Source organism: Camelina sativa, chromosome 7, assembly GCF_000633955.1.
Source record: "Camelina sativa cultivar DH55 chromosome 7, Cs, whole genome shotgun sequence".
In the NCBI taxonomy this organism is placed as follows: Eukaryota; Viridiplantae; Streptophyta; class Magnoliopsida; order Brassicales; family Brassicaceae; genus Camelina; species Camelina sativa.
This window is the reverse complement of record NC_025691.1, coordinates 1,085,628-1,110,170: the sequence shown is the minus strand read 5'-3', so window position 1 is coordinate 1,110,170 and position 24,543 is coordinate 1,085,628. Positions and strand designations below refer to the sequence as shown.

Sequence of the window (24,543 nt, the reverse complement as noted above, 5' to 3'; positions counted from 1 at the left end):
AGGAGTAGGTACGAAGCTGGATTCTAAACTCTCTCCAGAACTTGAATCTTCCTCACCTTTGACTTCCAAATGAAGAGCCTTTTTCTGCATCAACTTAAGCATATTAAGGAATCCATTGTTTCTAGAAGGAGACAAACTCTGCTGCAAACCAAGAAGAAGATAAAACCCTCAAAATATCAGGGACAGGTCTACCAGATAAACCCTGGACTAAAATAGCAGCAAGCCCTTTAGTGATAGACGAATCAGAATCAGCTTCATAGACAACGTTGCGTTGGTCATCGAAGAAATCCCTAACCCAAACCTGAGAAACACAACCTTCAACTTTATTCTCCCTCGTCTTGAATCGAGATCGAGTGGTTTAAGATGTTCTCCGTATAATATAAGCTGTTTGTATTTAGCTCTCGGCTCTTGTACCGATTGGAATAGCTTCACTATCTCTTGTAGCTTCGGAGGAAGCTCTTCGATTGGTTGACAGTCTTCAGAACTCGACGGAGATGAAGCTGATGGTGGACGAACGTTTCCGGTTGAAATTTTCTGGAAGGTGAGGATCGTCCAACGAAATGAAGGGAGTTCCGAAGGTTTTAGCAGTTGCAAAATCAGAGCTTTGGCCGGATATTGGACAGAAGAAGCAAACAAATATGAAGAACATAAATCACTGCGTTTAATCAAAATTGTTTTTATTTGCTTTTTCAGGAAGAAAAAAGCTGACATGTATTAATTGTTATAATTTGATAGGCTAACTATTTTAATTGATCTGCTTCCATACAAAAGCTGAACTGTCAAGAAGAGGAGAGCAACACATTGTACTTTTATTGTATTGATGAGTAAAAAACATTGCTTCTGATGGGTATTCCTAACCAAGTAGTTTACTTTTGGAGATACATAATTGGCGATCGAGATCTAGCTCTCCTCTAATCCGGTTTTCATTCTTTGGACGAGAGTCATCGTTTTGAATAAACGTTTTGTTTAAAATCATGAAATTATGCTTTTCTAACAACTACTTCTTTAATACAACTTATGTATTTTGTTCCTTTTATTAAAAGTTGTCAAGTGGTAAATTGAATATGTCTTTGATATTTAAAATACTGTATGATCAGAACTAAATATAAAAAGCAAACTCGAACATTCAGATTATTAAACCGCAGCTACTTGTTATATTGCTCTTCATTCGACGAAGTCAAAAAAATAAAAACAGACTTAACTTTAGCACGATATAAAATGATGGATGGTTAATGGTTGCCTGTTAGACATTAGATTTACAATNGCTCGACGATGTCGTATTGTCCAAATGAAGAGCCTTGTCAACCACAAAACTTGCTCCACCGTTTGTTTGAGGAGTAGGTACGAAGCTGGATTCTAAACTCTCTCCAGAACTTGAATCTTCCTCACCTTTGACTTCCAAATGAAGAGCCTTTTTCTGCATCAACTTAAGCATATTAAGGAATCCATTGTTTCTAGAAGGAGACAAACTCTGCTGCAAACCAAGAAGAAGATAAAACCCTCAAAATATCAGGGACAGGTCTACCAGATAAACCCTGGACTAAAATAGCAGCAAGCCCTTTAGTGATAGACGAATCAGAATCAGCTTCATAGACAACGTTGCGTTGGTCATCGAAGAAATCCCTAACCCAAACCTGAGAAACACAACCTTCAACTTTATTCTCCCTCGTCTTGAATCGAGATCGAGTGGTTTAAGATGTTCTCCGTATAATATAAGCTGTTTGTATTTAGCTCTCGGCTCTTGTACCGATTGGAATAGCTTCACTATCTCTTGTAGCTTCGGAGGAAGCTCTTCGATTGGTTGACAGTCTTCAGAACTCGACGGAGATGAAGCTGATGGTGGACGAACGTTTCCGGTTGAAATTTTCTGGAAGGTGAGGATCGTCCAACGAAATGAAGGGAGTTCCGAAGGTTTTAGCAGTTGCAAAATCAGAGCTTTGGCCGGATATTGGACAGAAGAAGCAAACAAATATGAAGAACATAAATCACTGCGTTTAATCAAAATTGTTTTTATTTGCTTTTTCAGGAAGAAAAAAGCTGACATGTATTAATTGTTATAATTTGATAGGCTAACTATTTTAATTGATCTGCTTCCATACAAAAGCTGAACTGTCAAGAAGAGGAGAGCAACACATTGTACTTTTATTGTATTGATGAGTAAAAAACATTGCTTCTGATGGGTATTCCTAACCAAGTAGTTTACTTTTGGAGATACATAATTGGCGATCGAGATCTAGCTCTCCTCTAATCCGGTTTTCATTCTTTGGACGAGAGTCATCGTTTTGAATAAACGTTTTGTTTAAAATCATGAAATTATGCTTTTCTAACAACTACTTCTTTAATACAACTTATGTATTTTGTTCCTTTTATTAAAAGTTGTCAAGTGGTAAATTGAATATGTCTTTGATATTTAAAATACTGTATGATCAGAACTAAATATAAAAAGCAAACTCGAACATTCAGATTATTAAACCGCAGCTACTTGTTATATTGCTCTTCATTCGACGAAGTCAAAAAAATAAAAACAGACTTAACTTTAGCACGATATAAAATGATGGATGGTTAATGGTTGCCTGTTAGACATTAGATTTACAATTTGTTATTTAGATGACAATAACGCAACAGCTATTAGTTGACAATTTAAATTAAACCCCTGTTAAGAAATACTTTTGGCCATGTAATCGTGCTTCGCTAGCATTAGAACTAGTATAAAATTGGTGGATGCTTGGTTAGCTGTGTTTAGATGATCTAAATTTTATTTTTAATAGATACAGTTGATCTTTAAAACTAGTATTAATTAAAAACACAATATTATTGCTTTTTGTTCAACGAATGTATATATATAAAAGACCATCCCTCTTTAGATTCGGATACAGAAGGGTATATATATTGTTATTGTCATCTAGCTAATACTTATCTTCATTACGTGAAGTACGAGAAATAAAATCCAAAAAATTGAGAGAGAGAAAACATATTACATACATATTGAAAGTAGAATTCTAGCTTCTTTCTTTCTTTTTATGTTTTGCACGCTTTCTCACCTTTGCTCCTTGTAATAATAATCTACGCAATGGACATTATGGAAGTGGAACTACCCATTCACCCTGATCATTTGATGACGCCTTTGAAAGTTTTGCGGATGGGTGACTGCTGCGGAATCAAATTCCAATCTATAAGTGATGGCTACTACTGCAGCCAATGTGATTTTTTCGCTCACAAGAGATGCAGCAATCCCCCTAGAGAGATCAACTACCCTTCTCACACGTGTGGCAGCACTTTGACTTTTGGAACAAGTTATTTGAAATTCCTTTCAAGGTGCGGTTTGTGTGGAGTGAAGTTCAAGGAAGATATCAAACATTATCGTTGTTTCCGTTGCGGTATAAAAGTTCATTTGGACTGTGCCAAGTACCCACCACCGAAGGTCGTAGATGTCCCTCAAAATCATAACCATAAACTCAAGCTACAGATGTGGCAGAGCTGCTTCACCTGCGCTACTTGCGGAAAAGATGGTGATGGACATCCCTACAAATGTCTTCAATGTCGTTTGACTTTCCATGTGAACTGCGGAAAGTATGCTGCGGAGGTAAACCATCCTTCCCACTCTTTACACCCTCTAAAACTCTTCAATGGTGAACCACCTGCGTACACCAATGACAAATGTCGCTTGTGTTGCAAGAAGCTTGTTGATGAAGCCTTTTATCATTGCTCCACATGTAACTTTACCTTGGATTTGCATTGTGTTCTTAACCCACCACCACTCTACCATCACGACTTAAACACCCATGACCATAAACTCACACTTATGCCCCAAATGATCTCTTTTACTTGCACCACTTGCGGTCTTTATGGAGATCGAAGCCCATATGTATGTCTCCCATGCAATTTCACGGCCCACAATGATTGCTCTGGATTCCCATGGGTCATCAACATAAATCGCCATGATCATCGCGTTTCTCGCACTTCTCTTATTGGTGTGGTGAATTCAGTATGTCGTGTATGTCAAAAGAAGGTGGATTGGGCTTGCGGGGGTTATTCTTGTAAGAAGTGTCCCGACTCCGTGTACCATACCAAATGCGCTACTAGAGAGGATGTATGGGATGGAATAGAGATGAAAGATGAACCGGAAGAAGATGAAGATATCGAACCATTCAAGGTGATTGATGAAAACACAATACAACATTTCTTGCATGAAAGTCATGAGCTAAGACTCGACAAGTCTGGTACCTTTATTGAAGGGAGGAGTTGCAAGGCATGCGCTTATCCTATCTATCATCACCATCCTTTTTACAGTTGCATGAGTTGTGATTACATGCTCCATGAGATGTGCGCTAGTATGCCTAGACGAAAACGGCATATGGTAAGTAACAACCCGTATCATCTTAACGGCATAAGTGGTTATTTTAATTGTGAGGCTTGTGGATTATGTTCCAATGGTTTCAGATATCGTAGCGATTTAATTCGGCCTGGAATAGATTTGAGATGTGCTTCAGTTACCGAGCCATTTGTACATCAAAGTCATCCTCATCCCTTATTTTACACATCACCACGAGGAGTTTGCAGTGCTTGCAGCAAAGAAGCACATCATGTGCTCAGATGCGTTGAAGAAAATTGTGGATACGTCTTGGACTTCAAGTGTGCGCTATTACCATATGAAGTAAAGCATAGAGTCGACGATCATTTTCTTTCACTAAGTTATGGTGATCAAGATGGAAGTGGATGCAGATATTGGTGTGATATTTGTGAGAAAGAAACAAATCCAAAAACATGGTTTTACACGTGTAAAGATTGTGGGCTAACTTTGCATATTGAGTGTGTGCTAGGAGATTTCAGAGCCATCGAACCAAAAAAAGAAATAACAATAAAGGAGTATGAGAAGGTAGAAACTGTGGTGGCGTTTCGTAACAATGGTATGTCTCGGCCATTTTGCAACCAATGCAAGTCACGATGTATATCTCCTAGCATCTTGAAAGTCATGGACGATGCCATGCCTGATGTATACTGCTGCTCTCTTAATTGTTTTGAAATTAAGTACAGTGAGCAACGAACAATTTATTACAGAATGGTTACAGAGGAACTAGCTTCGCTAAGTATCTAGGTGTGTTTTTTATATAGACACGCTGTATAAATTATGTGGGAGCCAAATTTCAGACGTTTGTACGCTCCGAATACCATTGATTTTATGATTTTTAGTGAAAACAAAAGATAAGAAGTATTTATTATTATATAAAAGTGAATAAACCCATCTTTCCCACTGGGCACTGGTCTCCCAAGACTTTTTATATTCGTTAACAAAAAAAACCAAAAAGTCTTCTTTTAATTTCTAGTCGAGGACGTTCCCTCCCATTTACTATTTAATTTGTATTTTTTTTATAATCGAATAAAAGGGTATAAAATTATGTATATATGACTTTTCCTGTCCTTTCATGAATAAAATAAAAATATCGCATTTGAAAACAAAACAATTAATTGTTTGGTTGGTTGGAAACTTGGAATTATGAAAAAAAAAAAAAAGGGGATCTGAATGAGAGGGGAAAATATCTGGGGGATGAGATGAGATGGGTTAACGAGAAATCAGAAAAAGATATGGAAGAGAACAACAGCTGTGTATCTTTGAGACCAAGTCATTGGAGAAGCAGTTAGACAACAAGGACGGTGCTGCTGCCTACTACTAGTGCATCATTAAGAAACAAATCTTTTTTTCTACATTAAAAAAAAAAAAAAACGGAATATGCCAAAAAGTCATTAATATACTGCGGCTACAAACCACATGAAACCCATATATGATATGGGTAAACCTTAGCTTAAAAGTTTATATTTTCATATCAGCACAAAATAAGATATTCATGTAATTTTATAGTAAAAAAAAAATTCAAATTTTATTCTGTTGCTCTTTTATTAAAAAGGTGAAGGATTTTGTATTGACCACAACAATATTAAGATTTTATTTTGTCTTTGGGTAGGGGTGGGCATTTCGGTTTAAATTCGGGTTCGGTTTGGGTTCGGTTCGGTTCGTTTGTTCGGTTTTGGTAAAATCTAACCAAACTCAACCGAAGTTAGTTTGGTCTGGTTTGTGTTCGGGTCGGTTTATGTTTGGTTCAGTTTGGTTTGGTTTTAGTATGGTTCGGTTTAATTCGGTTTAAAAATCAATTAATGTAACAAAATGAAATTTGATTATGGTTTTATAATAGTTAATTAATCAAATAAATTAGAAAAACTAGAAAATTTAAATTAAATACCTAACATAAACCATAATTAAATCTATATTTATATTTAGTTAATTTTATTAGAAAGTTAAAATAAAGTAGAATATAAACCAAATGCAAGCGTTCGTGGGTAAGATCACATATTTATATTTTTAATAGTATTATTAATTAATTTTAAAAACAGATTGGGTTATTAGTTCGGTTCGGTTTGAAATCGAACCGAACCGAACTATTTGGGTTGGGAAGAAACATAACCGAATGGTTGGAGTGTAAGATTAGATTTGGTTTAGATTGGTTTGGGTTTGGTTGGTTCGGTTTGGTTGGTTCGGTTCGGTTTAAATGCCCACCCCTATTCTAGGGTTTGGGTGGGGAAGAAAAAAAAATAAAAAGGAAATTGACGGGCACCAACCAATGACAGCGTAGAGAAAAATATCTAATAGAACGAACACGTGGTCTCTGTCTTTCAAATTTCCATGGACACCACTAAGTTTCCTCCTCCCTTTATTAAATTAAAATTACCATAACTAACCATTTCTTTAATTTTCTAATAATTGTCCCTCTTACCATTTTTGATTAATTTACACCTAAAAAACAAAAATTAACATCAACCTCAATCATTTAATTACACCCAAAAAAAATTAAGTCCTCACATCACACGTGAGAACGACTTACGTCGGCACGCTTTTAGCCACGTCACTTTTTCCTTCTCCAAATAAAAATCAGAAAACAGTAATGAAAATAAAATATAAGGAGGAGGAGAGAGGATAATAATAAGAGAGAGTCGAAGAGATAAGCGCTGTGTGTGAGAAAGAAAGAGAGAGAGAGAGAGATTCAAAATCCGATTCCCCAGATCCGTTTCTGGGCACCCCAATAAAAAGAGTTTGTTGTGTGTGTTTCTCTAAACCCTTTTGAACCTTTTTTTTCGTCGATTGATTTCATCAAACCATCTCTCTCTCTCTCTCTCTCTCTCCTCTGTTCATCGGATCTCCGAGAGAGGTTTTCGTTCGTTTCGTCATCAATGGCGAAAGAGACGGAGAAAAAGTACATTACAAACGAAGAATTAAAAAAACACAACAAATCTGGAGATCTATGGATCGCGATACAAGGCAAAGTCTACAACGTTTCCGATTGGATTAAATCTCATCCCGGAGGCGACACCGTCATCCTCAACCTCGTCGGCCAAGACGTAACCGACGCCTTCATCGCATTCCATCCCGGTACAGCTTGGCACCATCTCGACAACCTCTTCACCGGTTACCACATCAAAGACTTCGAGGTCTCCCAAGTCTCCCGCGATTACCGTCGTATGGCCGCCGAGTTTCGTAAACTCGGTCTCTTCGATAACAAAGGACACGTCACTCTCTACACTTTATCCTTCATCGCCGCCATGTTCGTCGGTGTTCTCTACGGCGTTTTGGCTTGTTCTTCCGTCTTCGCTCACCAGATCGCCGCCGCGCTTCTCGGTCTCCTCTGGATCCAGAGCGCTTACATTGGCCACGATTCTGGCCATTACGTGATCATGTCCAACAAATCTTACAACAGATTCGCTCAGCTTCTCTCCGGTAACTGTCTCACCGGAATCTCGATCGCTTGGTGGAAATGGACTCACAATGCTCATCATCTCGCTTGTAACAGCCTCGATTACGATCCAGATCTGCAGCACATCCCTGTCTTCGCCGTCTCCACCAAGTTCTTCACCTCATTGACCTCACGCTTCTACGATCGGAAACTCACCTTCGATCCGGTGGCGAGGTTCTTGGTCAGCTACCAGCACTTCACTTATTATCCGGTCATGTGCTTCGGAAGGATCAATCTCTTCATTCAAACGTTCCTCTTACTCTTCTCCAGACGTGAAGTACCAGATCGCGCTTTAAACTTCGCCGGGATCTTAGTCTTCTGGACTTGGTTCCCGCTCTTGGTCTCGTGTCTACCAAGCTGGCCGGAGAGATTCTTCTTCGTATTCACTAGCTTCGCCGTCACGGCGCTACAGCACATTCAGTTCACGCTTAACCATTTCGCCGCTGATGTCTACGTCGGTCCACCAACAGGCAGCGACTGGTTCGAGAAACAAGCGGCGGGAACGATAGACATCTCGTGTCGATCGTACATGGATTGGTTCTACGGTGGGTTGCAGTTTCAGCTGGAGCATCATTTGTTCCCTCGCATGCCTCGTTGCCATCTCCGGAAAGTTTCGCCGGTGGTTCAAGAGCTTTGCAAGAAGCATAATCTCCCGTACAGGAGTCTCTCGTGGTTTGATGCGAATGTGTTGACCATTAGTACTTTGAAGAAAGCAGCTTATCAAGCTAGAGACGCGGCTAATCCTGTGGTTAAGAACTTGGTTTGGGAAGCTTTGAATACCCATGGCTAAATTCTTAATTAATCAAAGCTTTGATTAATTTGATATGTTTTATTATTATTATGCTTTTCTGAATCTTTGAACTTCGTTATGTTTTACTATGGGGAAGAGATGTTTTTACTTTTAGATTGAAGAGAAATTGAATCGAGATTTAATTTTTTTTTTTTTTACTGTTAGATAAAAACTCTTCGTATCATAATGATTTATTTATTAATTTTTGTAAGTTTCTCTCACATGGCTCTTTTTGATGCCTGCGACTTTGTGGTTTTGCGGCTTTTTGGCCTTTTCAATGTTTTGTCGTGTTTACATCGTTACGTGTGTGGATGCTATTTGATATCCTTTTGTACCTTATACTAGTAGTACTACTATAAAGGTTTTAAAAGATCAACGGTCTTTGTATTATTTTGTGTGATTCGATTCGAAACCACGAAACGTTGCAAAGATGTAGGCTTTTTAGGTTTATTTAAAACTTGTATATTTTTTTGGTATTCAAACAATGGGCTTAGTTATGCACCACTTTTTTTACAGGCCTAAAAGCCCGTGACTACATGGATACCTCTAACCTCTAATGGTCCGAAAGAAGAATACACACATATATTTTCGGAATGATCATATGTTGCAATCACAAGAACACATTAATTAAGCTGAGTAAGACGAGATGAAAGCGTTGTGTTCTGAACTAGTGCATCTTCCAAAGATTAATGGTTATGAGGCAGAGCTCGTTGCTTAATATTTTCTCTAGTAATCAGTGATCCTGTGGTGAAATCTTGAATTGGCAGGTTCGTAGATTACAAATGAGGAAGAGAGCTAAACGGATAAGCCTTCGAAAACGTTTGGTGGTTAGTATCTTTTTAATAAAAGAGAGCAGACCAGTCTTTTTTTGTTTCGGGAAAAAAAAAAGAGACCAGACCAGTCTTTATCTATAAAACTAAGAGAGAGGGAGAGAGAACAGTTTAAAATAGCTGCAAACGTGGTAGAGAAACAGTAAAAAAAAAAAGGAAGCAACAAAATGTGGAGCAGAAGAAGAGAACATCATCATGTCTTAGTGTGACTTTTAAAGTTTACTCCACTTTTCATAAAACACACACAAAAACAGCAAAATTAGTCCACTTCAACAATCATTTCTCTTTTTGATTTTATTTTGGACTTCTCACGATTATGTTTTTTTGTTTTATTTTGGTTAAAACCCACGATTATGTTACAATACCTAATTCATATCATATGTTGGTATATTAGACATATGAATGTGCCATGGTCAAAAATATAAAACTAGTTTTCGTTGTCGTGTTAGACAATATATGCAAAACAATTTTATACTTTACAGCTGTGAGTTTAATATGAAGTCTCTGCATATAGGATCTAAAATTCGTTCAGAATTCAAAAAAACAAATTGTTTATCATATGATTAGTTATATAGAAGTTGTATGTTTGTGACTGTGTGTGCATGTTTGCTCCATAATGTAAAGAATGAAAAGTGAGAAGTGACTTAATGTGCACAAAGGTACCTTTGGCAGAAAGAGTGAAAGACCAAAGGACCGTAAGTGACAAATTAGTTTTTGCCACTATCTTCTTCTCTATATATTGTTATTTATTATTTTCTGTGTTTTTTACATATCTTTTACACGGACCACCAAATAGGCCAAATTGATTAGTGCATATTGATCTTGCTAGATCTTCCAATAATCTTCACATCGTAATCTTGTTCTTTTAAGAAAACTAGATGAATATCCGCGCTATGCGCGAGCTTATAGCTTACCGTTTTTTAAACAATTGTACTAGTAATTTGTTCTTTTTTATTTATTTTTGGTTTTTTTAATTATTGAAATTTTAAAAAATACATTTTTGACATTGATTTTTTTTAATACTTCAAATAGGTTTTCTCATTTTGTAATTGAATTATTAGATATATGGATGAACAACTTTATTTTGAGAGATTTAAACATTCTATAATTCTTGTTTAAAACTTCTAAAGAAATATTTCAAATGAAAGTTTGATCTAAATATGCATATTTTGTAACAAAGAGGTTTTTGGTTGAATAAATTTTACATTCATTCAAAAGTAGCGTAAGTATTTAGATAACTTCATACTTAAGCTTCTCAATTATATACTATGAAACACTAATATTTTTTTTTATCAAGAATTGCAGCTTGGCTAACTCTTTAATAGATATAATTAATATAGACAGTTTCCTTTTATGTTAGCTCTTCTATTTTTTGAATATAACTCTTAATTTTTTTGTAATAATAATTTCATTTAATTTTCTTTTTGACAACTTCTAAATATGAGAATATGAAAACCCCCTTCTTCTTTGTCTCTCTATTTTTCTAACTAACATTCTACAGTTTAATTCAATTATCTTCTATTTGATAGTGAAGAAAACCCCAATCTTCATCATATATAAAAATTTATTTCTTTTGGGACAAATTTTCATGAATTTTTCTACATTATTAAGAAATATCTCGATTATTACTACAACTCTTCAAAATATTGACGAAATTGTAATGCCTAAAATGATACATTCATGGTTTACGCCAAGAGGAAGAAGTGGCTCTTTGATTCACTCATCATGCCCTTTTATCTTTTGGTGATGCATGTACTTTCTTGGGACATGTTCTAAGCCTCTCTAAATCTCTTATGTGAATATTGAAACTGTTTTTGGGATATATATGACATAAGATGTTTCATATTCTTTTTATTTTAGGTTTGTTTGCTTTTAATGATGATATACAGGTGGCACTCTCTCCACTGCAGACGTGTCACTCAAATGGAGAGAGTTGCCAACTTTTATAGTATAGATTATTGTTTATACTTTATACATACTATTAACTATGGGATAACCCGTGCTACAGCACGAGGTTATATTTATTTTTAGTAATTTGTTTTTTTAATTTTCCTTTTTCTTGCCACAGACAGATAATTTTTCTTTTTCTTGGATTATGGACATCTTGGAGTGATAACTATAACCCCAAATATACAAATAAACACAAATATACAAATCTATACACTATATAACCCCAAATATATAAATCTATACTATTAAACAAAGAAAATAAGTCAAAATAAAAAACTACATTACAAAAGTATAAATTACAAAAAAAGTAACCAACAAAATATATAATCTCGTGCTGTAGCAATAATAATAATAATAATTTGTGTTTATGAATGTTTAATATCCAAAGTAAACAATAAGAGAAGAAAAAAAATAAAAATAGTAACATTAGACATGACTTATAAACTGATGGAGGTATCATACTCCTCCCTTAACCCCTTCAACCATTTATTGTATTTAATCTGTTGACCAAAATAGAATAAATATAGAGTTATTAGTATAGATATTATTCAAAAAAAATTATGATATACCAAAATTTTTGGAAGTAATTAACATTCCTTTTCCTAATGGAGATTTTGGAAAACTTCTTTAAAAACAACATTGGTTGTCTTTGTTTGAGGTTTTCCCTCACTAACTGTTATCAACATCTTCAATCCAGACTTTGATTTAACCCTTGACATTGATACATATAACTGACCATGTGAGAAAACGGGTCTAGGCAAGTATATCCCAACATTTTCAAGAGATTGGCCTTGGCTCTTATTGATAGTCATTGCAAAAGCAACTGAGACTGGGAACTGTCTTCGACGCATTTTGAAAGGCAACCTATCATCTGATGGTGATATCAACATCCTAGGTATGAGAACTATCTTACCAAATCGCGTACCAGTTAAAATCCGAGCTTGTAAAACATGGTCCGCCATTTGGGTGATCTGCAGTCTTGTACCATTCATTAAACCACCATGCGGATCAATATTTCTCATCAACATAATTGGACAACCTATTTTCAAACGAAGCCGATGATAAGGTATACCCGAAATCTTAATGGTATTAAGGAAATCTGGTGAGTAAACCTTATTTTTGAGGGCACGTTTATCTTGAGGGTCAATTACATCAAAATTGTGGTACCATATCTGATACTGATCTTATACTTTAAAAGAGAAGGACGCAAATAGGCTGTACAAATATTCAAGCCAAAAGTTGATATAATTTTCCAAGTTCCAAATCAGCTTCAAACTTCTTGATATGATCCTTTCTCACAGTAGCTCCTATTTTGTCACCCAAAAAAAAAAAAAAAAAAAAAAAAAAAAAAAAAGCAGTTAGAATGAATTGATATTAATCGATTAGTAAAGGATTAGTAAAATGCATACTGTTTCGTCAGCTAGAATCAGTTCAATTGATTCACCAAGTTTAGCGGTATTCATTCTCCAACTATAATGAATTTTAACTTGAATATGCCAAGCATTTTTGTATGGTTTCAGATTTTTCAAGGGAGTGTATGAAAGGGGGAGAGCCATCATTTTGTTAATTGAATTTAAAATGTGTTCTTTTAGTATAATATTTCAATAGGAAGCTCTTAATATATTTATAGTCAAATTAGGGAGATTTATGTTATCACTTAGAAGTTAAGATTTGATATTTCTAATATTCGCAAAATATATTGACTTCCTTGATTCGTTACAACTGAAAGATAAATATTCCTTTTCAAACTTTATCCTAAAAGATTAAAAAAAATTATAATCTCGGAAATCAAGTAATGTAGTAAGATTTGGTAAGATGAATATTCGTTTTCATATATTTCAACTGAATCACAAAATATTCCATTTAAAAGATTATACTAAAAGATTATTTGTTAAGATCAATCTCGGTAATTAAGCAATTATCATAATTTTTGGTAATTAACATATATGGTTTTAATTACAATACCTTAAAGGATAATGAAATCCGAGTGTTTGCCTCTGACGAATAACTCTGTTTAGTAACAGAAATAACTATTCTTGAACCAAATCAAAAACTGGATCCGAATATTAAAAACATGGAGTACAAACAGATCTGCGAATTTTATTTTTTCTGTATCCGGGTCATACAGGATCCGCGTACCGACCCGGTGGATATTTAGTGGTCGACTGAAGGGTATATTGGTCATTAGACAAAATCGAAATTATAGGTTAATTAGATTAAATTAAGTGATTCTCTAATCATTTTTAATGAAAAACCTACCAAAACAAAGTCATGGTCCAATTTGAGTCTAGTGAGTACTTCAGCTTTAATAGAATAGATTCATATACCTAAACACGATTTGACTACTGCCTCTACTCTCTAAGATTATTATGGGTTTGATAAAAGAAAAAAAAAAGAAGTATATACAAGTTAGATGCTTTACATGTATGTTTGTAGATTTTTTTGTTTTTTGTTTTGCAAGTCATTAAAGTTACACTTTACTACTACTGTATCTACAATACAGTTATATGCTTAACGAAACAAACATTATACTTCCATATGCTTGTTGTGAATTTATTAATTTACACTGAATACGCTTTTTTTTTGCCGTAATGGATTTCACATAGTGACGCATACGTATTAGATCCGCGATCCCTATAACAACATAGCAATTTGGAATTTGTATACGTTCAATTATTATTATTATTTTAAAAACAAGTGCCATATTCATGAAAATGAAGTATTTTGAATCTTCAATGCTTTTAACTATGAAACGAAAGCAATAATATTTAAGACAGTGCATTACTATAGTATAAATCTATATTATGAAAGTTGACCAACTATCTCCATCCTTCTACCACATCAGCAATGGAGAGAGTGCCACGTGTCCATGACTAAAATCAACTTATCATGTTTCTTTATGTTGCTTGACTGACCCTTTTCGTCTTTCTTTGCTTGATTTTCGTAGTAACTGCTACTTCGACCCTTTTCGCTTTCCCTTACTTTGATATTTGTAGTAACTGCTCATTTATAATATCTCTCACACCTTGCTGTCTTTTTTGGTAGTGAACAAAGAAGTGGAAGATGAAGGTCAACTACAATGAAAGGAGAACTTGAAGATCAAGCATATTCAGAGATTACTCTTTTAAAGAAATCACCAACGAGACTCGACTTTAGAATATAGATTAGAGTGTTGAAAATAACATAGGACTGGACTTCCTTAAGAAAGAAAATTGTCTTGTACTGATGTTAAGACGATCTTAACATCATCTAGAAATTGTCTAATTGGAACTGATTAGTATGCTTATTGTTCCAAATAGCTGATGGATACAGCTTGTGGCTTTTAACGCTTCTCAAGAGTCCATATCCACGCATGAACGAATTTATATTGGTTGTAACTGGTTATTTTTTGTAGCTTACCTATACTATGTTATTGAATGTTAGTTTGTAAGTGATTATATTCATTCTCATTCGATATCAAACAAGAGAAATCAAAGTTCTCTCTTAATTTAACATTGTTGTGTTGTTTCCCTTCTCTGCAAACCTTTTTTTGATGACTATATCTGCTTAACTATACACACGATTGCAAGTTCATTATCACTCTGGTGAACCTTAAGGATCTTATCTTTGAGTGGTGTTGTTTCTAAATTTTAATTTAATGTATCTAGGGCCGGTATGTGTGTTGTTAAATGTAATCTTACTATAGAATAAGAAGAAACTGGTCATTTTGTGTTTGATTCTTAGACCATCTCCAATGTATATCTCTATTTTTTTCCTCTAAAATAGAGCATTGTTTTCCTCCAATGTATTACTCTATTTTAGAGTTGAAAATAGAGTTAGTGTAAAAAAATAGATGTGAGAATAGAATTATTCTATATATAGAGCAATCCTATTATTTTCTCTATTTTAGAATAAAATATAGAGTAAGGTTGGAGCAAATGTTGCTCTATAATAGAGTTTTGACTCTAAAATAGAGTGGGGTTGGAGATGTCCTAAGAGGTAGAATATATCATGAGACTTAAGAATTGGTCAAATTTACTACATGTTTTTTATTTTTATTTTTATTATTGCTACAATGCCATAGAAAAAAGAAGATTCAATCATGTGTGGTGACTAATCTAAATTTCACTCACAAGATATTGATCACAATGGTTTGTACTTTCGTTTTTGACTACTCAATACACTATATGATATTAACAATGAATATTTAATTGTTCATATCACCAAAAGATAATTCGTGTAGTGGGCGGATACTCATCATAGTATAATTAAGTATATGCTTTGATTTTTGGATTTATCAAAAAAAATTAAGGTTATATATGCATGGTATATTCTTTTGGATATTTCCACTCGTTTCTTTCATTTCTCCTTAACTACATTCTATAATAATAAAAAAAATTAGGTTCATACATTCACAGTTTAACAATAAAACAGTTCGAAACAATTTTCCAAAAAGTCCTACTTGCTTACGCTGAAAAACAATTGCCAATATATATATATGTTTACCAACCGAACATTTATATAAACATGATCAATCGGCCATAAGAACTATATATATCATCTTTGGTAATGGGCTTAGAAACATGCTCATTAAAATTGAACTCAGATCTCAAAAACATATCCAATTTTGTTAAAGTTGGCATATAACGAGCAATGTGATCTTAGCCACTAATTAAACGCATATGTCTAATATTCTATGGAATATAAATATCGGAGTAGCTACATAACTATAAAGGGTAAGGGCATATGATCGAAAGAAGAAAGAAAGTAGTAATGCGTATGAAGCTGAGATCGATACATAGCTTTACACGTTAAATCTAGTTAGTGCACATGGCGGAAATTTTTTTTTAAATTTATAATTTGTACATATTTATTAATTTTTGTGTCTGATTTAATTTGTTTTTATTTTGGTAGAGTGAGTGTATTAGGTAAAGGACAGGCCACTGAGAAACTGCGAGAAGTCTAGGCTAAGGAAAGTAGAGAGACAGACCTTTCAGTGTTTGAAAAGCAAAGTATAATTACTAATGGAATTAATAATTCAATTTTTTTTTTTGATTTGTTTATTTATTCATTCATTTTACAAAGAATTAATCTTTTTTTTCAAAAATATATATATAACCAAAAAAAAAAGACAAAAAGGTTACCTCATGTGGTATGTCATTTTCAGCTAACCCCCTCTGGTTGCCAGAGTAGATACTAAATTAATATATAGTTTTTACTCATTACACAACGGTTATTGGTAGTAATTTTCTAATTTAGATCCTACAAATTAAACTAATTTCTACTATTGTATTGATATCCGTCGCCATCTCTAAATTTCTTACAGTTTTATTATTATTATTATTACTATAATTTACAGCTAATCGTATTTTGAACGTCCTAGATCACTAATCCGATAGATTGATTAGAGTATTAGTCTAAGGTAAAATACATACACAATATACGGGTCTTTGCTGTTTTCTACTTTAGACTTTTGGAGCACTATAACAATGTTAATAACGCCGCATAGAAAATAAAAAGCTGGTTGATGAGTAAGACAGCATTATTATTGGTGTTATGAAATTTTCATTGTTTTTGTGTTTTTTCTGTAAGTTCCCATGAACTATTCTTTTTTCTTTTAGAAATAGTTCTAAAATTAATACTATATTTTATTTCTTATTTAAAAATAATAATTTAAATAACACGCGCGGGCACGCGCCTGCACTGTAATCAATTTAGCTATTTAAAACCCTTTTGGCCTCAAAAATAAAAATTAAAAGAGAGAAGAGAGAGCAAAAAAACGTATTGTCTTCTCTCTTTGCTCGCGCTTGCTCTCTCTTCTTCTTTTGTCTTTCCCTTTCCGGTTGTGTTTATCTTTCGTCTCTGTCTGTAAATCTTCTTTTATCATTCATTCACTATTTTAACAATCGAACCAAGAAACGTCTCTTCTCCTTCTTCTTCTCTCATTATAAAGACCAGATTTTTTTTACTCAATCGCAGTCTCTCTCTCTCTCTCTCTCTCTCTCGCACTCTGTTCTGTTTTTGGTGAACCTCATTCTTACTCGTGTTTGGCAAATCCAAAACCGAGAGAAACCCATTTCGTTTCCATCTTCTATTTCTAGAAAAATCTCATCTTTCTGGAAACCGAGATCCACGAAACCCGCATTTCGTCTCGCAAATCTCATTTTCTTCGGTTTAAATCTCGAAAATTCGGAAGATTCAGAGACACCTCCTCAATCAAAGGTGTGTTTAGTGAAATCGAGATTAGTTTCTGTTTAATTTCACTGTCTCTTTCTTTGCTTTTTGTTTTGTTTGTGAGTGGGTTCATTGATCTGTAGTTCCGTGTTTGTTTCTACTATGTGATTGGTATTTAGTTACCTGATGTTCGATTCGATTCGATTGATGTATCCGTCTAGCCTAATTTCATTTCCAATAAATAAAAAATAAATAAAAAAACGTAAATTTTTATTTTATTTTTTTGTATACCTAACAAATATCGAAATTTTGTATTCATCCTCTCATCACTCGCGAATCTTGACGTTGAAAGGATGACACAAGTTTTCTCCTTTTCTCTCTTTTTTTTTAATAATCTTTTTGGTTTTCTGTCTGAAAACATGTATTGCTTCAGTACTTTTGACTATGTCTAAATATTTAGTATTGTTGTTTATCTTTCGAAATTCTTCATCTTCTGTATTTTTCGATTTGCTATTATGCATGTCTCCTAAAAGCAAATCATGTTCAAAAGGTCTTGTCTTTTGATTTATGTATTTGGATGTGAGCAAAAGGTTTTAAATTGCTTTTATTATTTGTGTGGTTTCAGTGGCTTTTGAGAATGGAAGCAGCTGAAACGTCTTGGACTAATTATCCCTACAGCTACATTACATATGTCCCTGAAGCTGAATCATCATACTCTGAACAGAGCGACGACGATACCAAAGTCGATACCTTTTCAATGGATTCACTTCTCCCCGATGATTTACTAGAACGGATCCTCTCGTTTCTCCCCATTGCAAGCATCTTCAGAGCTGGCACTGTCTGCAAAAGATGGAACGAGATTGTGTCTTCACGAAGGTTCTTATGGAATTTCTCCAACAACTCGGTTCCTCAAAGGCCTTGGTACTTCATGTTCACTACCACTGATGATCCATCGGGTTATGCTTATGACCCCATTATCCGGAAATGGTACAGTTTCGACCTCCCTTGTATCGAAACCTCGAACTGGTTTGTTGCTTCCTCTTGTGGATTGGTTTGTTTCATGGACAACGACTGCAGAAACAAGATCTATGTCTCTAATCCAATTACCAAACAATGGAGAAGACTTCTCGAACCTCCTGGTCACAGATCAACAGATTACACCGCAATGTCAACTTGCGTGAACCGAGCAAGCCAAGCAAACCAAGCGGTGAACCGCGCACAGAGGAGTTACTTAGTCTCGATAGTGAAATCGAAGCAAGTTCCAGGGAACTTCTTCCAATGGGACCTCTCTATTCATCTCTACAGCTCAGAGACAATGACTTGGACGACTTCAGTAACTGATGTCTTATCCGGATGGAGAGGAGGAAACGAGAGTGTGATCTGCGACGGTGTTCTATACTTCTTGATCTACTCCACGGGAGGATCTGATCATCGCCACGGCTTGATAGCTACCAATGTATCCTCAGTCGGATCATCCTCAAGCGGAGGAATCTTGATGAGGAGTTTCATACCAATGCCGTGTTCTTTAACCTGCGGGAGACTGATGAATCTAAGAGAGAGGCTAGTGATCGTTGGAGGAATAGGTAAACACGATCGACCAGAGGTTATAAAAGGAATTGGGATTTGGGTTTTGAAAGGTAAAGAATGGGTAGAGATGGCCAAAATGCCTCAAAGATTCTTCCAAGGATTTGGTGAATTCGACGACGTGTTCGCGAGTAGTGGTACTGATGATATGGTTTACATTCAAAGCTATGGATCTCCAGCGTTACTCACGTTCGACATGAACCTCAAGTATTGGAAATGGTCTCAGAAATGTCCTGTTACCAAGAAGTTTCCTCTTCAGCTCTTTACTGGGTTTTGCTTCGAACCAAGACTCGAGATTGCTCCATAGTTTTGCAAACGATTGAGAACAACGTCTTGGGGTTCCTTTTTTTTTTTTTAATCTCTCTACTGGATTGTTTTTTGCACAGAGAAAATCGCCGGCGGCTTTGATGAGAGATGATACGGACGGTAATGTTTTTTAAAAATTATATTGGAAAAAATGTATTGTTTATTTGCAATTTGGTACTCTATTGATTATAAGATTTATGAATGAGCCCCAGATACTTTTATTTGATCAATCGAATCCTTTTTTAATCTCTTCCTTGGCTATGTGACATTGTGTGGCCCACAATATCTCAAGTAAATGGGTCGGCCGGTCGGATACTGAAACTGAAGGTTGTCTTGTTGCTGTTCCTCGAGGATAAATTTATGAATCTTGTACTTTTTTTAATTTATTTTTACAGTTAATTTAAGAACTACTACTATAGCTGTAAATTGGTTTTAAATGTTTTTGTACTTGTATTTTTTTTAAAAAAATTGGGACCTATTTTACGTGATGGGATTTGTCAGGTTTGGCAGTGTTAGGTTTACGGGTAATGGACAACAGCTATATCTATATTGTTTTTATTTTATTTTATATAATGTATAATTCGTATTTTTATAATTTTCTTAGGGGGTCACATGACTCACATTTGTTTTCAAGTTTGATAGCCTATATATATTTTGAAATGGAATATAAACTGTCCCTGGTTAGTTGATTCATAAATAGCTCGTGTTAAAAAATGGACGGTATGATATGATATGTATGGGATTCTTCCAAGTTTGATAGCCTATATATAATTTGAAATGGAATATAAACTGTCCCTGGTTAGTTGATTCATAAATAGCTCGTGTTAAAAAATGGACGGTAGGATATGATATGTATGGGATTCTTCCAAGTTTGATAGCCTATATATAATTTGAAATGGAATATAAACTGTCCCTGGTTAGTTGATTCATAAATAGCTCGTGTTAAAAAATGGACGGTAGGATATGATATGTATGGGATTCTTCCAAGTTTGATAGCCTATATATAATTTGAAATGGAATATAAACTGTCCCTGGTTAGTTGATTCATAAATAGCTCGTGTTAAAAAATGGACGGTAGGATATGATATGTATGGGATTCTTCCAAGTTTGATAGCCTATATATAATTTGAAATGGAATATAAACTGTCCCTGGTTAGTTGATTCATAAATAGCTCGTGTTAAAAAATGGACGGTAGGATATGATATGTATGGGATTCTTCCAAGTTTGATAGCCTATATATAATTTGAAATGGAATATAAACTGTCCCTGGTTAGTTGATTCATAAATAGCTCGTGTTAAAAAATGGACGGTAGGATATGATATGTATGGGATTCTTCCAAGTTTGATAGCCTATATATAATTTGAAATGGAATATAAACTGTCCCTGGTTAGTTGATTCATAAATAGCTCGTGTTAAAAAATGGACGGTAGGATATGATATGTATGGGATTCTTCCAAGTTTGATAGCCTATATATAATTTGAAATGGAATATAAACTGTCCCTGGTTAGTTGATTCATAAATAGCTCGTGTTAAAAAATGGACGGTAGGATATGATATGTATGGGATTCTTCCAAGTTTGATAGCCTATATATAATTTGAAATGGAATATAAACTGTCCCTGGTTAGTTGATTCATAAATAGCTCGTGTTAAAAAATGGACGGTATGATATGATATGTATGGGATTCTTACAAGTTTTTTTTTTTGATGTGTGTCATTGCTATCACATCAATGTAAAAACGATAATTAGTCTCTAATTATCAGTTAAGAGTTAAGACCTAACACGAAAAAGGGAATATAGAAGACAAACACGATTATGACACACCATTAAGCACGATTAGTTTTATTGCTGTTTAATAATTCTTTTATTTTTAAAACCAACGATGGCTTCCAAAACAGTAACAAGCATTATAACGAGTTAAACTGTGGATGTGATGTTAAAAAATAGTACTAATTGAAATATATCGAAAAACATGTTGGGTTGGACCAACCATCTAAATTGACCACACATTAGTGCCCACTAGACTTCTCTCCAAAGAAATACTTCGAAACACACAGCTCGATTCCTTAGAATTAGAAAAGTCTATACTACTGTGTTATATACTAATAAACCTGTATTTTCAACGTTGTAAAAATAGATTTTGAAATATATACACGGATTTTTCGTAGACAAAAAAATTAGGAACTAAACGAATAAAATTCAAACTTATTAATTTTACGTTTCTAATTTCCTAGTCTAGAGCTACCACAGACAAATGTCAAGAGAGAAAACCGGATGATTTATTATTGGTTCACGAGATCGAACCGAATCGGAACCGGTTATTACAAAGATAAGAAAGAAATAGTAAGTAGTAGTAGTAGTCTTGTTGGTCACTTGGGTCGGTCGGTCTCTCACTTGGTAGCCTTTCGTCTGAAAGCCGTTCGTTCAGCTTTCTCTTTCCAAAAAAAAAGCTCTGCGATCAGTTTCTCTCCGGCTGAAGCACACAAAGCAAAAGAAAAGGAGTTGTCTTTTTCGATGAGAGGTAGTGAAAACAACACGGATCTGTTCGATCCCAAAACCCAGATGGATTCTGATTTCTCTCGTCATGGACATGGCTCCTCTTCTTCCTCCGACGGCGATTTTGGATTCGCTTTTAATGACAGTAACTTCTCTGATCGCTTGCTCCGGATCGAGATCATGGGTGGCCCTTCTGATTCTAGGTCAGACGTTGAAGGGTGCACGAGTATCGCTGATTGGGCTCGTCATCGCAAGAGAAGAAGAGAAGATTTCATCAAGAAGGAATCTGCTGGTGGTGGTGGTATGTCCTACGTACCTGCCTTATTTCTTCTTATGGCTTTTGCTTTGTTTAGGGTTTTTTTTTATTGATTTTGTTGAATTTGCAGTCACCATTTCAGACATTGTGGCATGTCCTGAGGAGCAGATTTTAACGGATGAGCAACCTGACATGGATGGATGTCCTGTTGGTGACAATCTTGATGATGAAGGAGAGGCAATGGTTGAAGAACAAGAGGCTTTATCAGGTATAAGCAGAGAACATCCTCCTTTGAATATATAGTTTTTAGCTTCACAAGGAAGAGCTTCAAGTTTTTTTTTTTGATTTTGTTTGTTTCAAAGGTGATGAAGATGAAACGTCTAGTGAGCCAAACTGGGGAATGGATTGTTCTACTGTTGTAAGAGTTAAAGAACTTCATATTAGCTCTCCTATATTAGCTGCCAAAAGCCCTTTCTTTTACAAGGTATATATATACTGTATATCACTAGCTTCTTCATTGATAATAATACTTTTACACTCATGTAGTCATGTATCTTACTCCTAATCCATTTGTTTTCTTTTCTCTTTTCGAATATCGTTTTAGTTGTTTTCCAATGGAATGAGGGAATCTGAGCAAAGGCATGTTACCCTTAGAATTAATGCATCAGGTACGCCATTGCAACACAAGCTATACCAGACTATATGGCTTTTGTGATTCGTACGCCATATCTGAACGCATTATTACTTTACCAGACTATAGACAGGTTTACATTTGTGCTTCCGTTGTGTATTAGTTCCACATACTACTGTATATGGTTTTTTGGTGACTATATTTAAAGCTTTCATTTTTTAAGTAATTTGGATATCCATAGCATTATTGTTGATTTACATACATATCCTATTTTGTGTGTGTATAACAGAGGAAGCTGCCTTGATGGAGCTTTTAAACTTTATGTATAGCAATGCGGTCTCTGTCACCACAGCACCTGCCTTATTAGATGTGCTGATGGCTGCTGATAAGTTTGAAGTTGCCTCTTGCATGAGGTACTGCAGTAGACTTCTCCGCAATATGCCTATGACTCCTGAGTCTGCGTTGCTCTATCTCGAGCTTCCTTCTAGTGTTCTAATGGCCAAAGCTGTTCAGCCTTTAACTGATGCTGCAAAACAGTTCCTTGCTGCCCGCTACAAGGATATTACCAAGTAAGACCACCTGAAACTACATATAACTGCATTTCCATGTATTTATACTGTAATCACACGAGATTGTGTAGTCGATTCTTATAAGTCATGGTTGAACATTTTTTTTTGCAGGTTTCATGAGGAGGTTATGTCTCTACCTTTAGCAGGAATTGAGGCAATTCTATCAAGCGATGATTTGCAAATTGCATCAGAGGATGCAGTTTATGATTTTATCTTGAAGTGGGCAAGAGCACAATACCCTTGTTTGGAAGAGCGAAGAGAGGTTCTGGGGTCACGCCTTGCACTCTCCATCCGCTTCCCATTCATGACATGCCGGAAGCTGAAAAAAGTACTGACTTGCAGTGACTTTGAGCATGAAATAGCATCAAAGCTTGTTTTAGAAGCTCTGTTCTTCAAAGCAGAAGCCCCACACAGACAACGTAGCCTAGCTGCGGAAGAATCCGCTTCCCTGAACCGCCGCCTCATAGAGAGAGCGTACAAATACAGACCCGTCAAAGTCGTGGAGTTTGAGCTTCCTAGACCGCAGTGCGTAGTCTACCTAGACCTGAAAAGAGAAGAATGCGCAGGATTGTTCCCATCGGGTAGAGTGTATTCGCAGGCCTTTCACTTAGGAGGTCAAGGGTTTTTCCTCTCAGCTCACTGCAACATGGACCAACAGAGCTCGTTCCACTGCTTCGGGCTGTTCTTAGGGATGCAGGAGAAAGGGTCAGTGAGTTTCGGAGTGGACTATGAATTCTCGGCGAGGTCAAAGCCTGCAGAAGATTTCATAAGCAAATACAAAGGGAACTACACGTTCACAGGAGGTAAAGCAGTTGGTTACAGAAACCTGTTTGGGATAGCGTGGACGTCTTTTATTGCAGAGGATAGTCAATACTTCATCAATGGCATTCTCCATCTCAGAGCCGAGCTTACCATCAAAAGGTCTACAGATCCTTAGTGACCCGTATCCTCCTTCATGCCACAATCTCTCTCTCTCTCTCTAACTGTCTTTTTTTTGTTTTTAATATCTTTTATAAGGCTTCACGAAGACTAAAAAAAGCTTATAAAAAATGTAAGGTCAAACAACGTTCCCACGACAAGTTAAGTTTAAGAAGAATGTAAATGCGTTTCAGAGTTGATCTTGTTCTGTTCACGCTTCATCTACTCAAAAGTAAACATCTTCATAGTCGGCGTAACCTCTGTTTATGAAAATTTG

At 35.4% G+C, this 24,543-nt stretch overlaps 4 protein-coding genes and 2 pseudogenes across 4 annotated transcripts; 4 read left to right on the top strand and 2 right to left on the bottom strand.

Annotated features, from left to right (window-relative positions):
- Positions 1–880, bottom strand: LOC104704098 (annotated as a pseudogene).
- On the bottom strand, positions 1,244–2,212 carry LOC104699735 (annotated as a pseudogene).
- LOC104704153 lies at positions 3,071–5,095 on the top strand. The gene has a single exon (XM_010420285.1). It carries the CDS (start codon positions 3,071–3,073, stop codon positions 5,093–5,095), a length of 2,025 nt encoding a protein of 674 aa, XP_010418587.1.
- Positions 6,967–8,867, top strand: LOC104699734 (delta(8)-fatty-acid desaturase 1). Its single transcript, XM_010415079.2, has one exon. The coding sequence runs from the start codon at positions 7,222–7,224 to the stop codon at positions 8,569–8,571; it is 1,350 nt and encodes a 449-aa protein (XP_010413381.1). The 5' UTR covers positions 6,967–7,221; the 3' UTR covers positions 8,572–8,867.
- On the top strand, positions 17,102–19,882 carry LOC104699733 (F-box/kelch-repeat protein At3g61590). Its single transcript, XM_010415078.1, has 2 exons — positions 17,102–17,552; positions 18,130–19,882. Exon 2 carries the CDS (start codon positions 18,142–18,144, stop codon positions 19,393–19,395), a length of 1,254 nt encoding a protein of 417 aa, XP_010413380.1. The 5' UTR covers positions 17,102–17,552; positions 18,130–18,141; the 3' UTR covers positions 19,396–19,882.
- LOC104699732 (BTB/POZ domain-containing protein POB1) lies at positions 21,757–24,466 on the top strand. Its single transcript, XM_010415077.2, has 6 exons — positions 21,757–22,193; positions 22,279–22,416; positions 22,511–22,632; positions 22,753–22,816; positions 23,069–23,348; positions 23,460–24,466. Exons 1-6 carry the CDS (start codon positions 21,911–21,913, stop codon positions 24,283–24,285), a joined length of 1,713 nt encoding a protein of 570 aa, XP_010413379.1. The 5' UTR covers positions 21,757–21,910; the 3' UTR covers positions 24,286–24,466.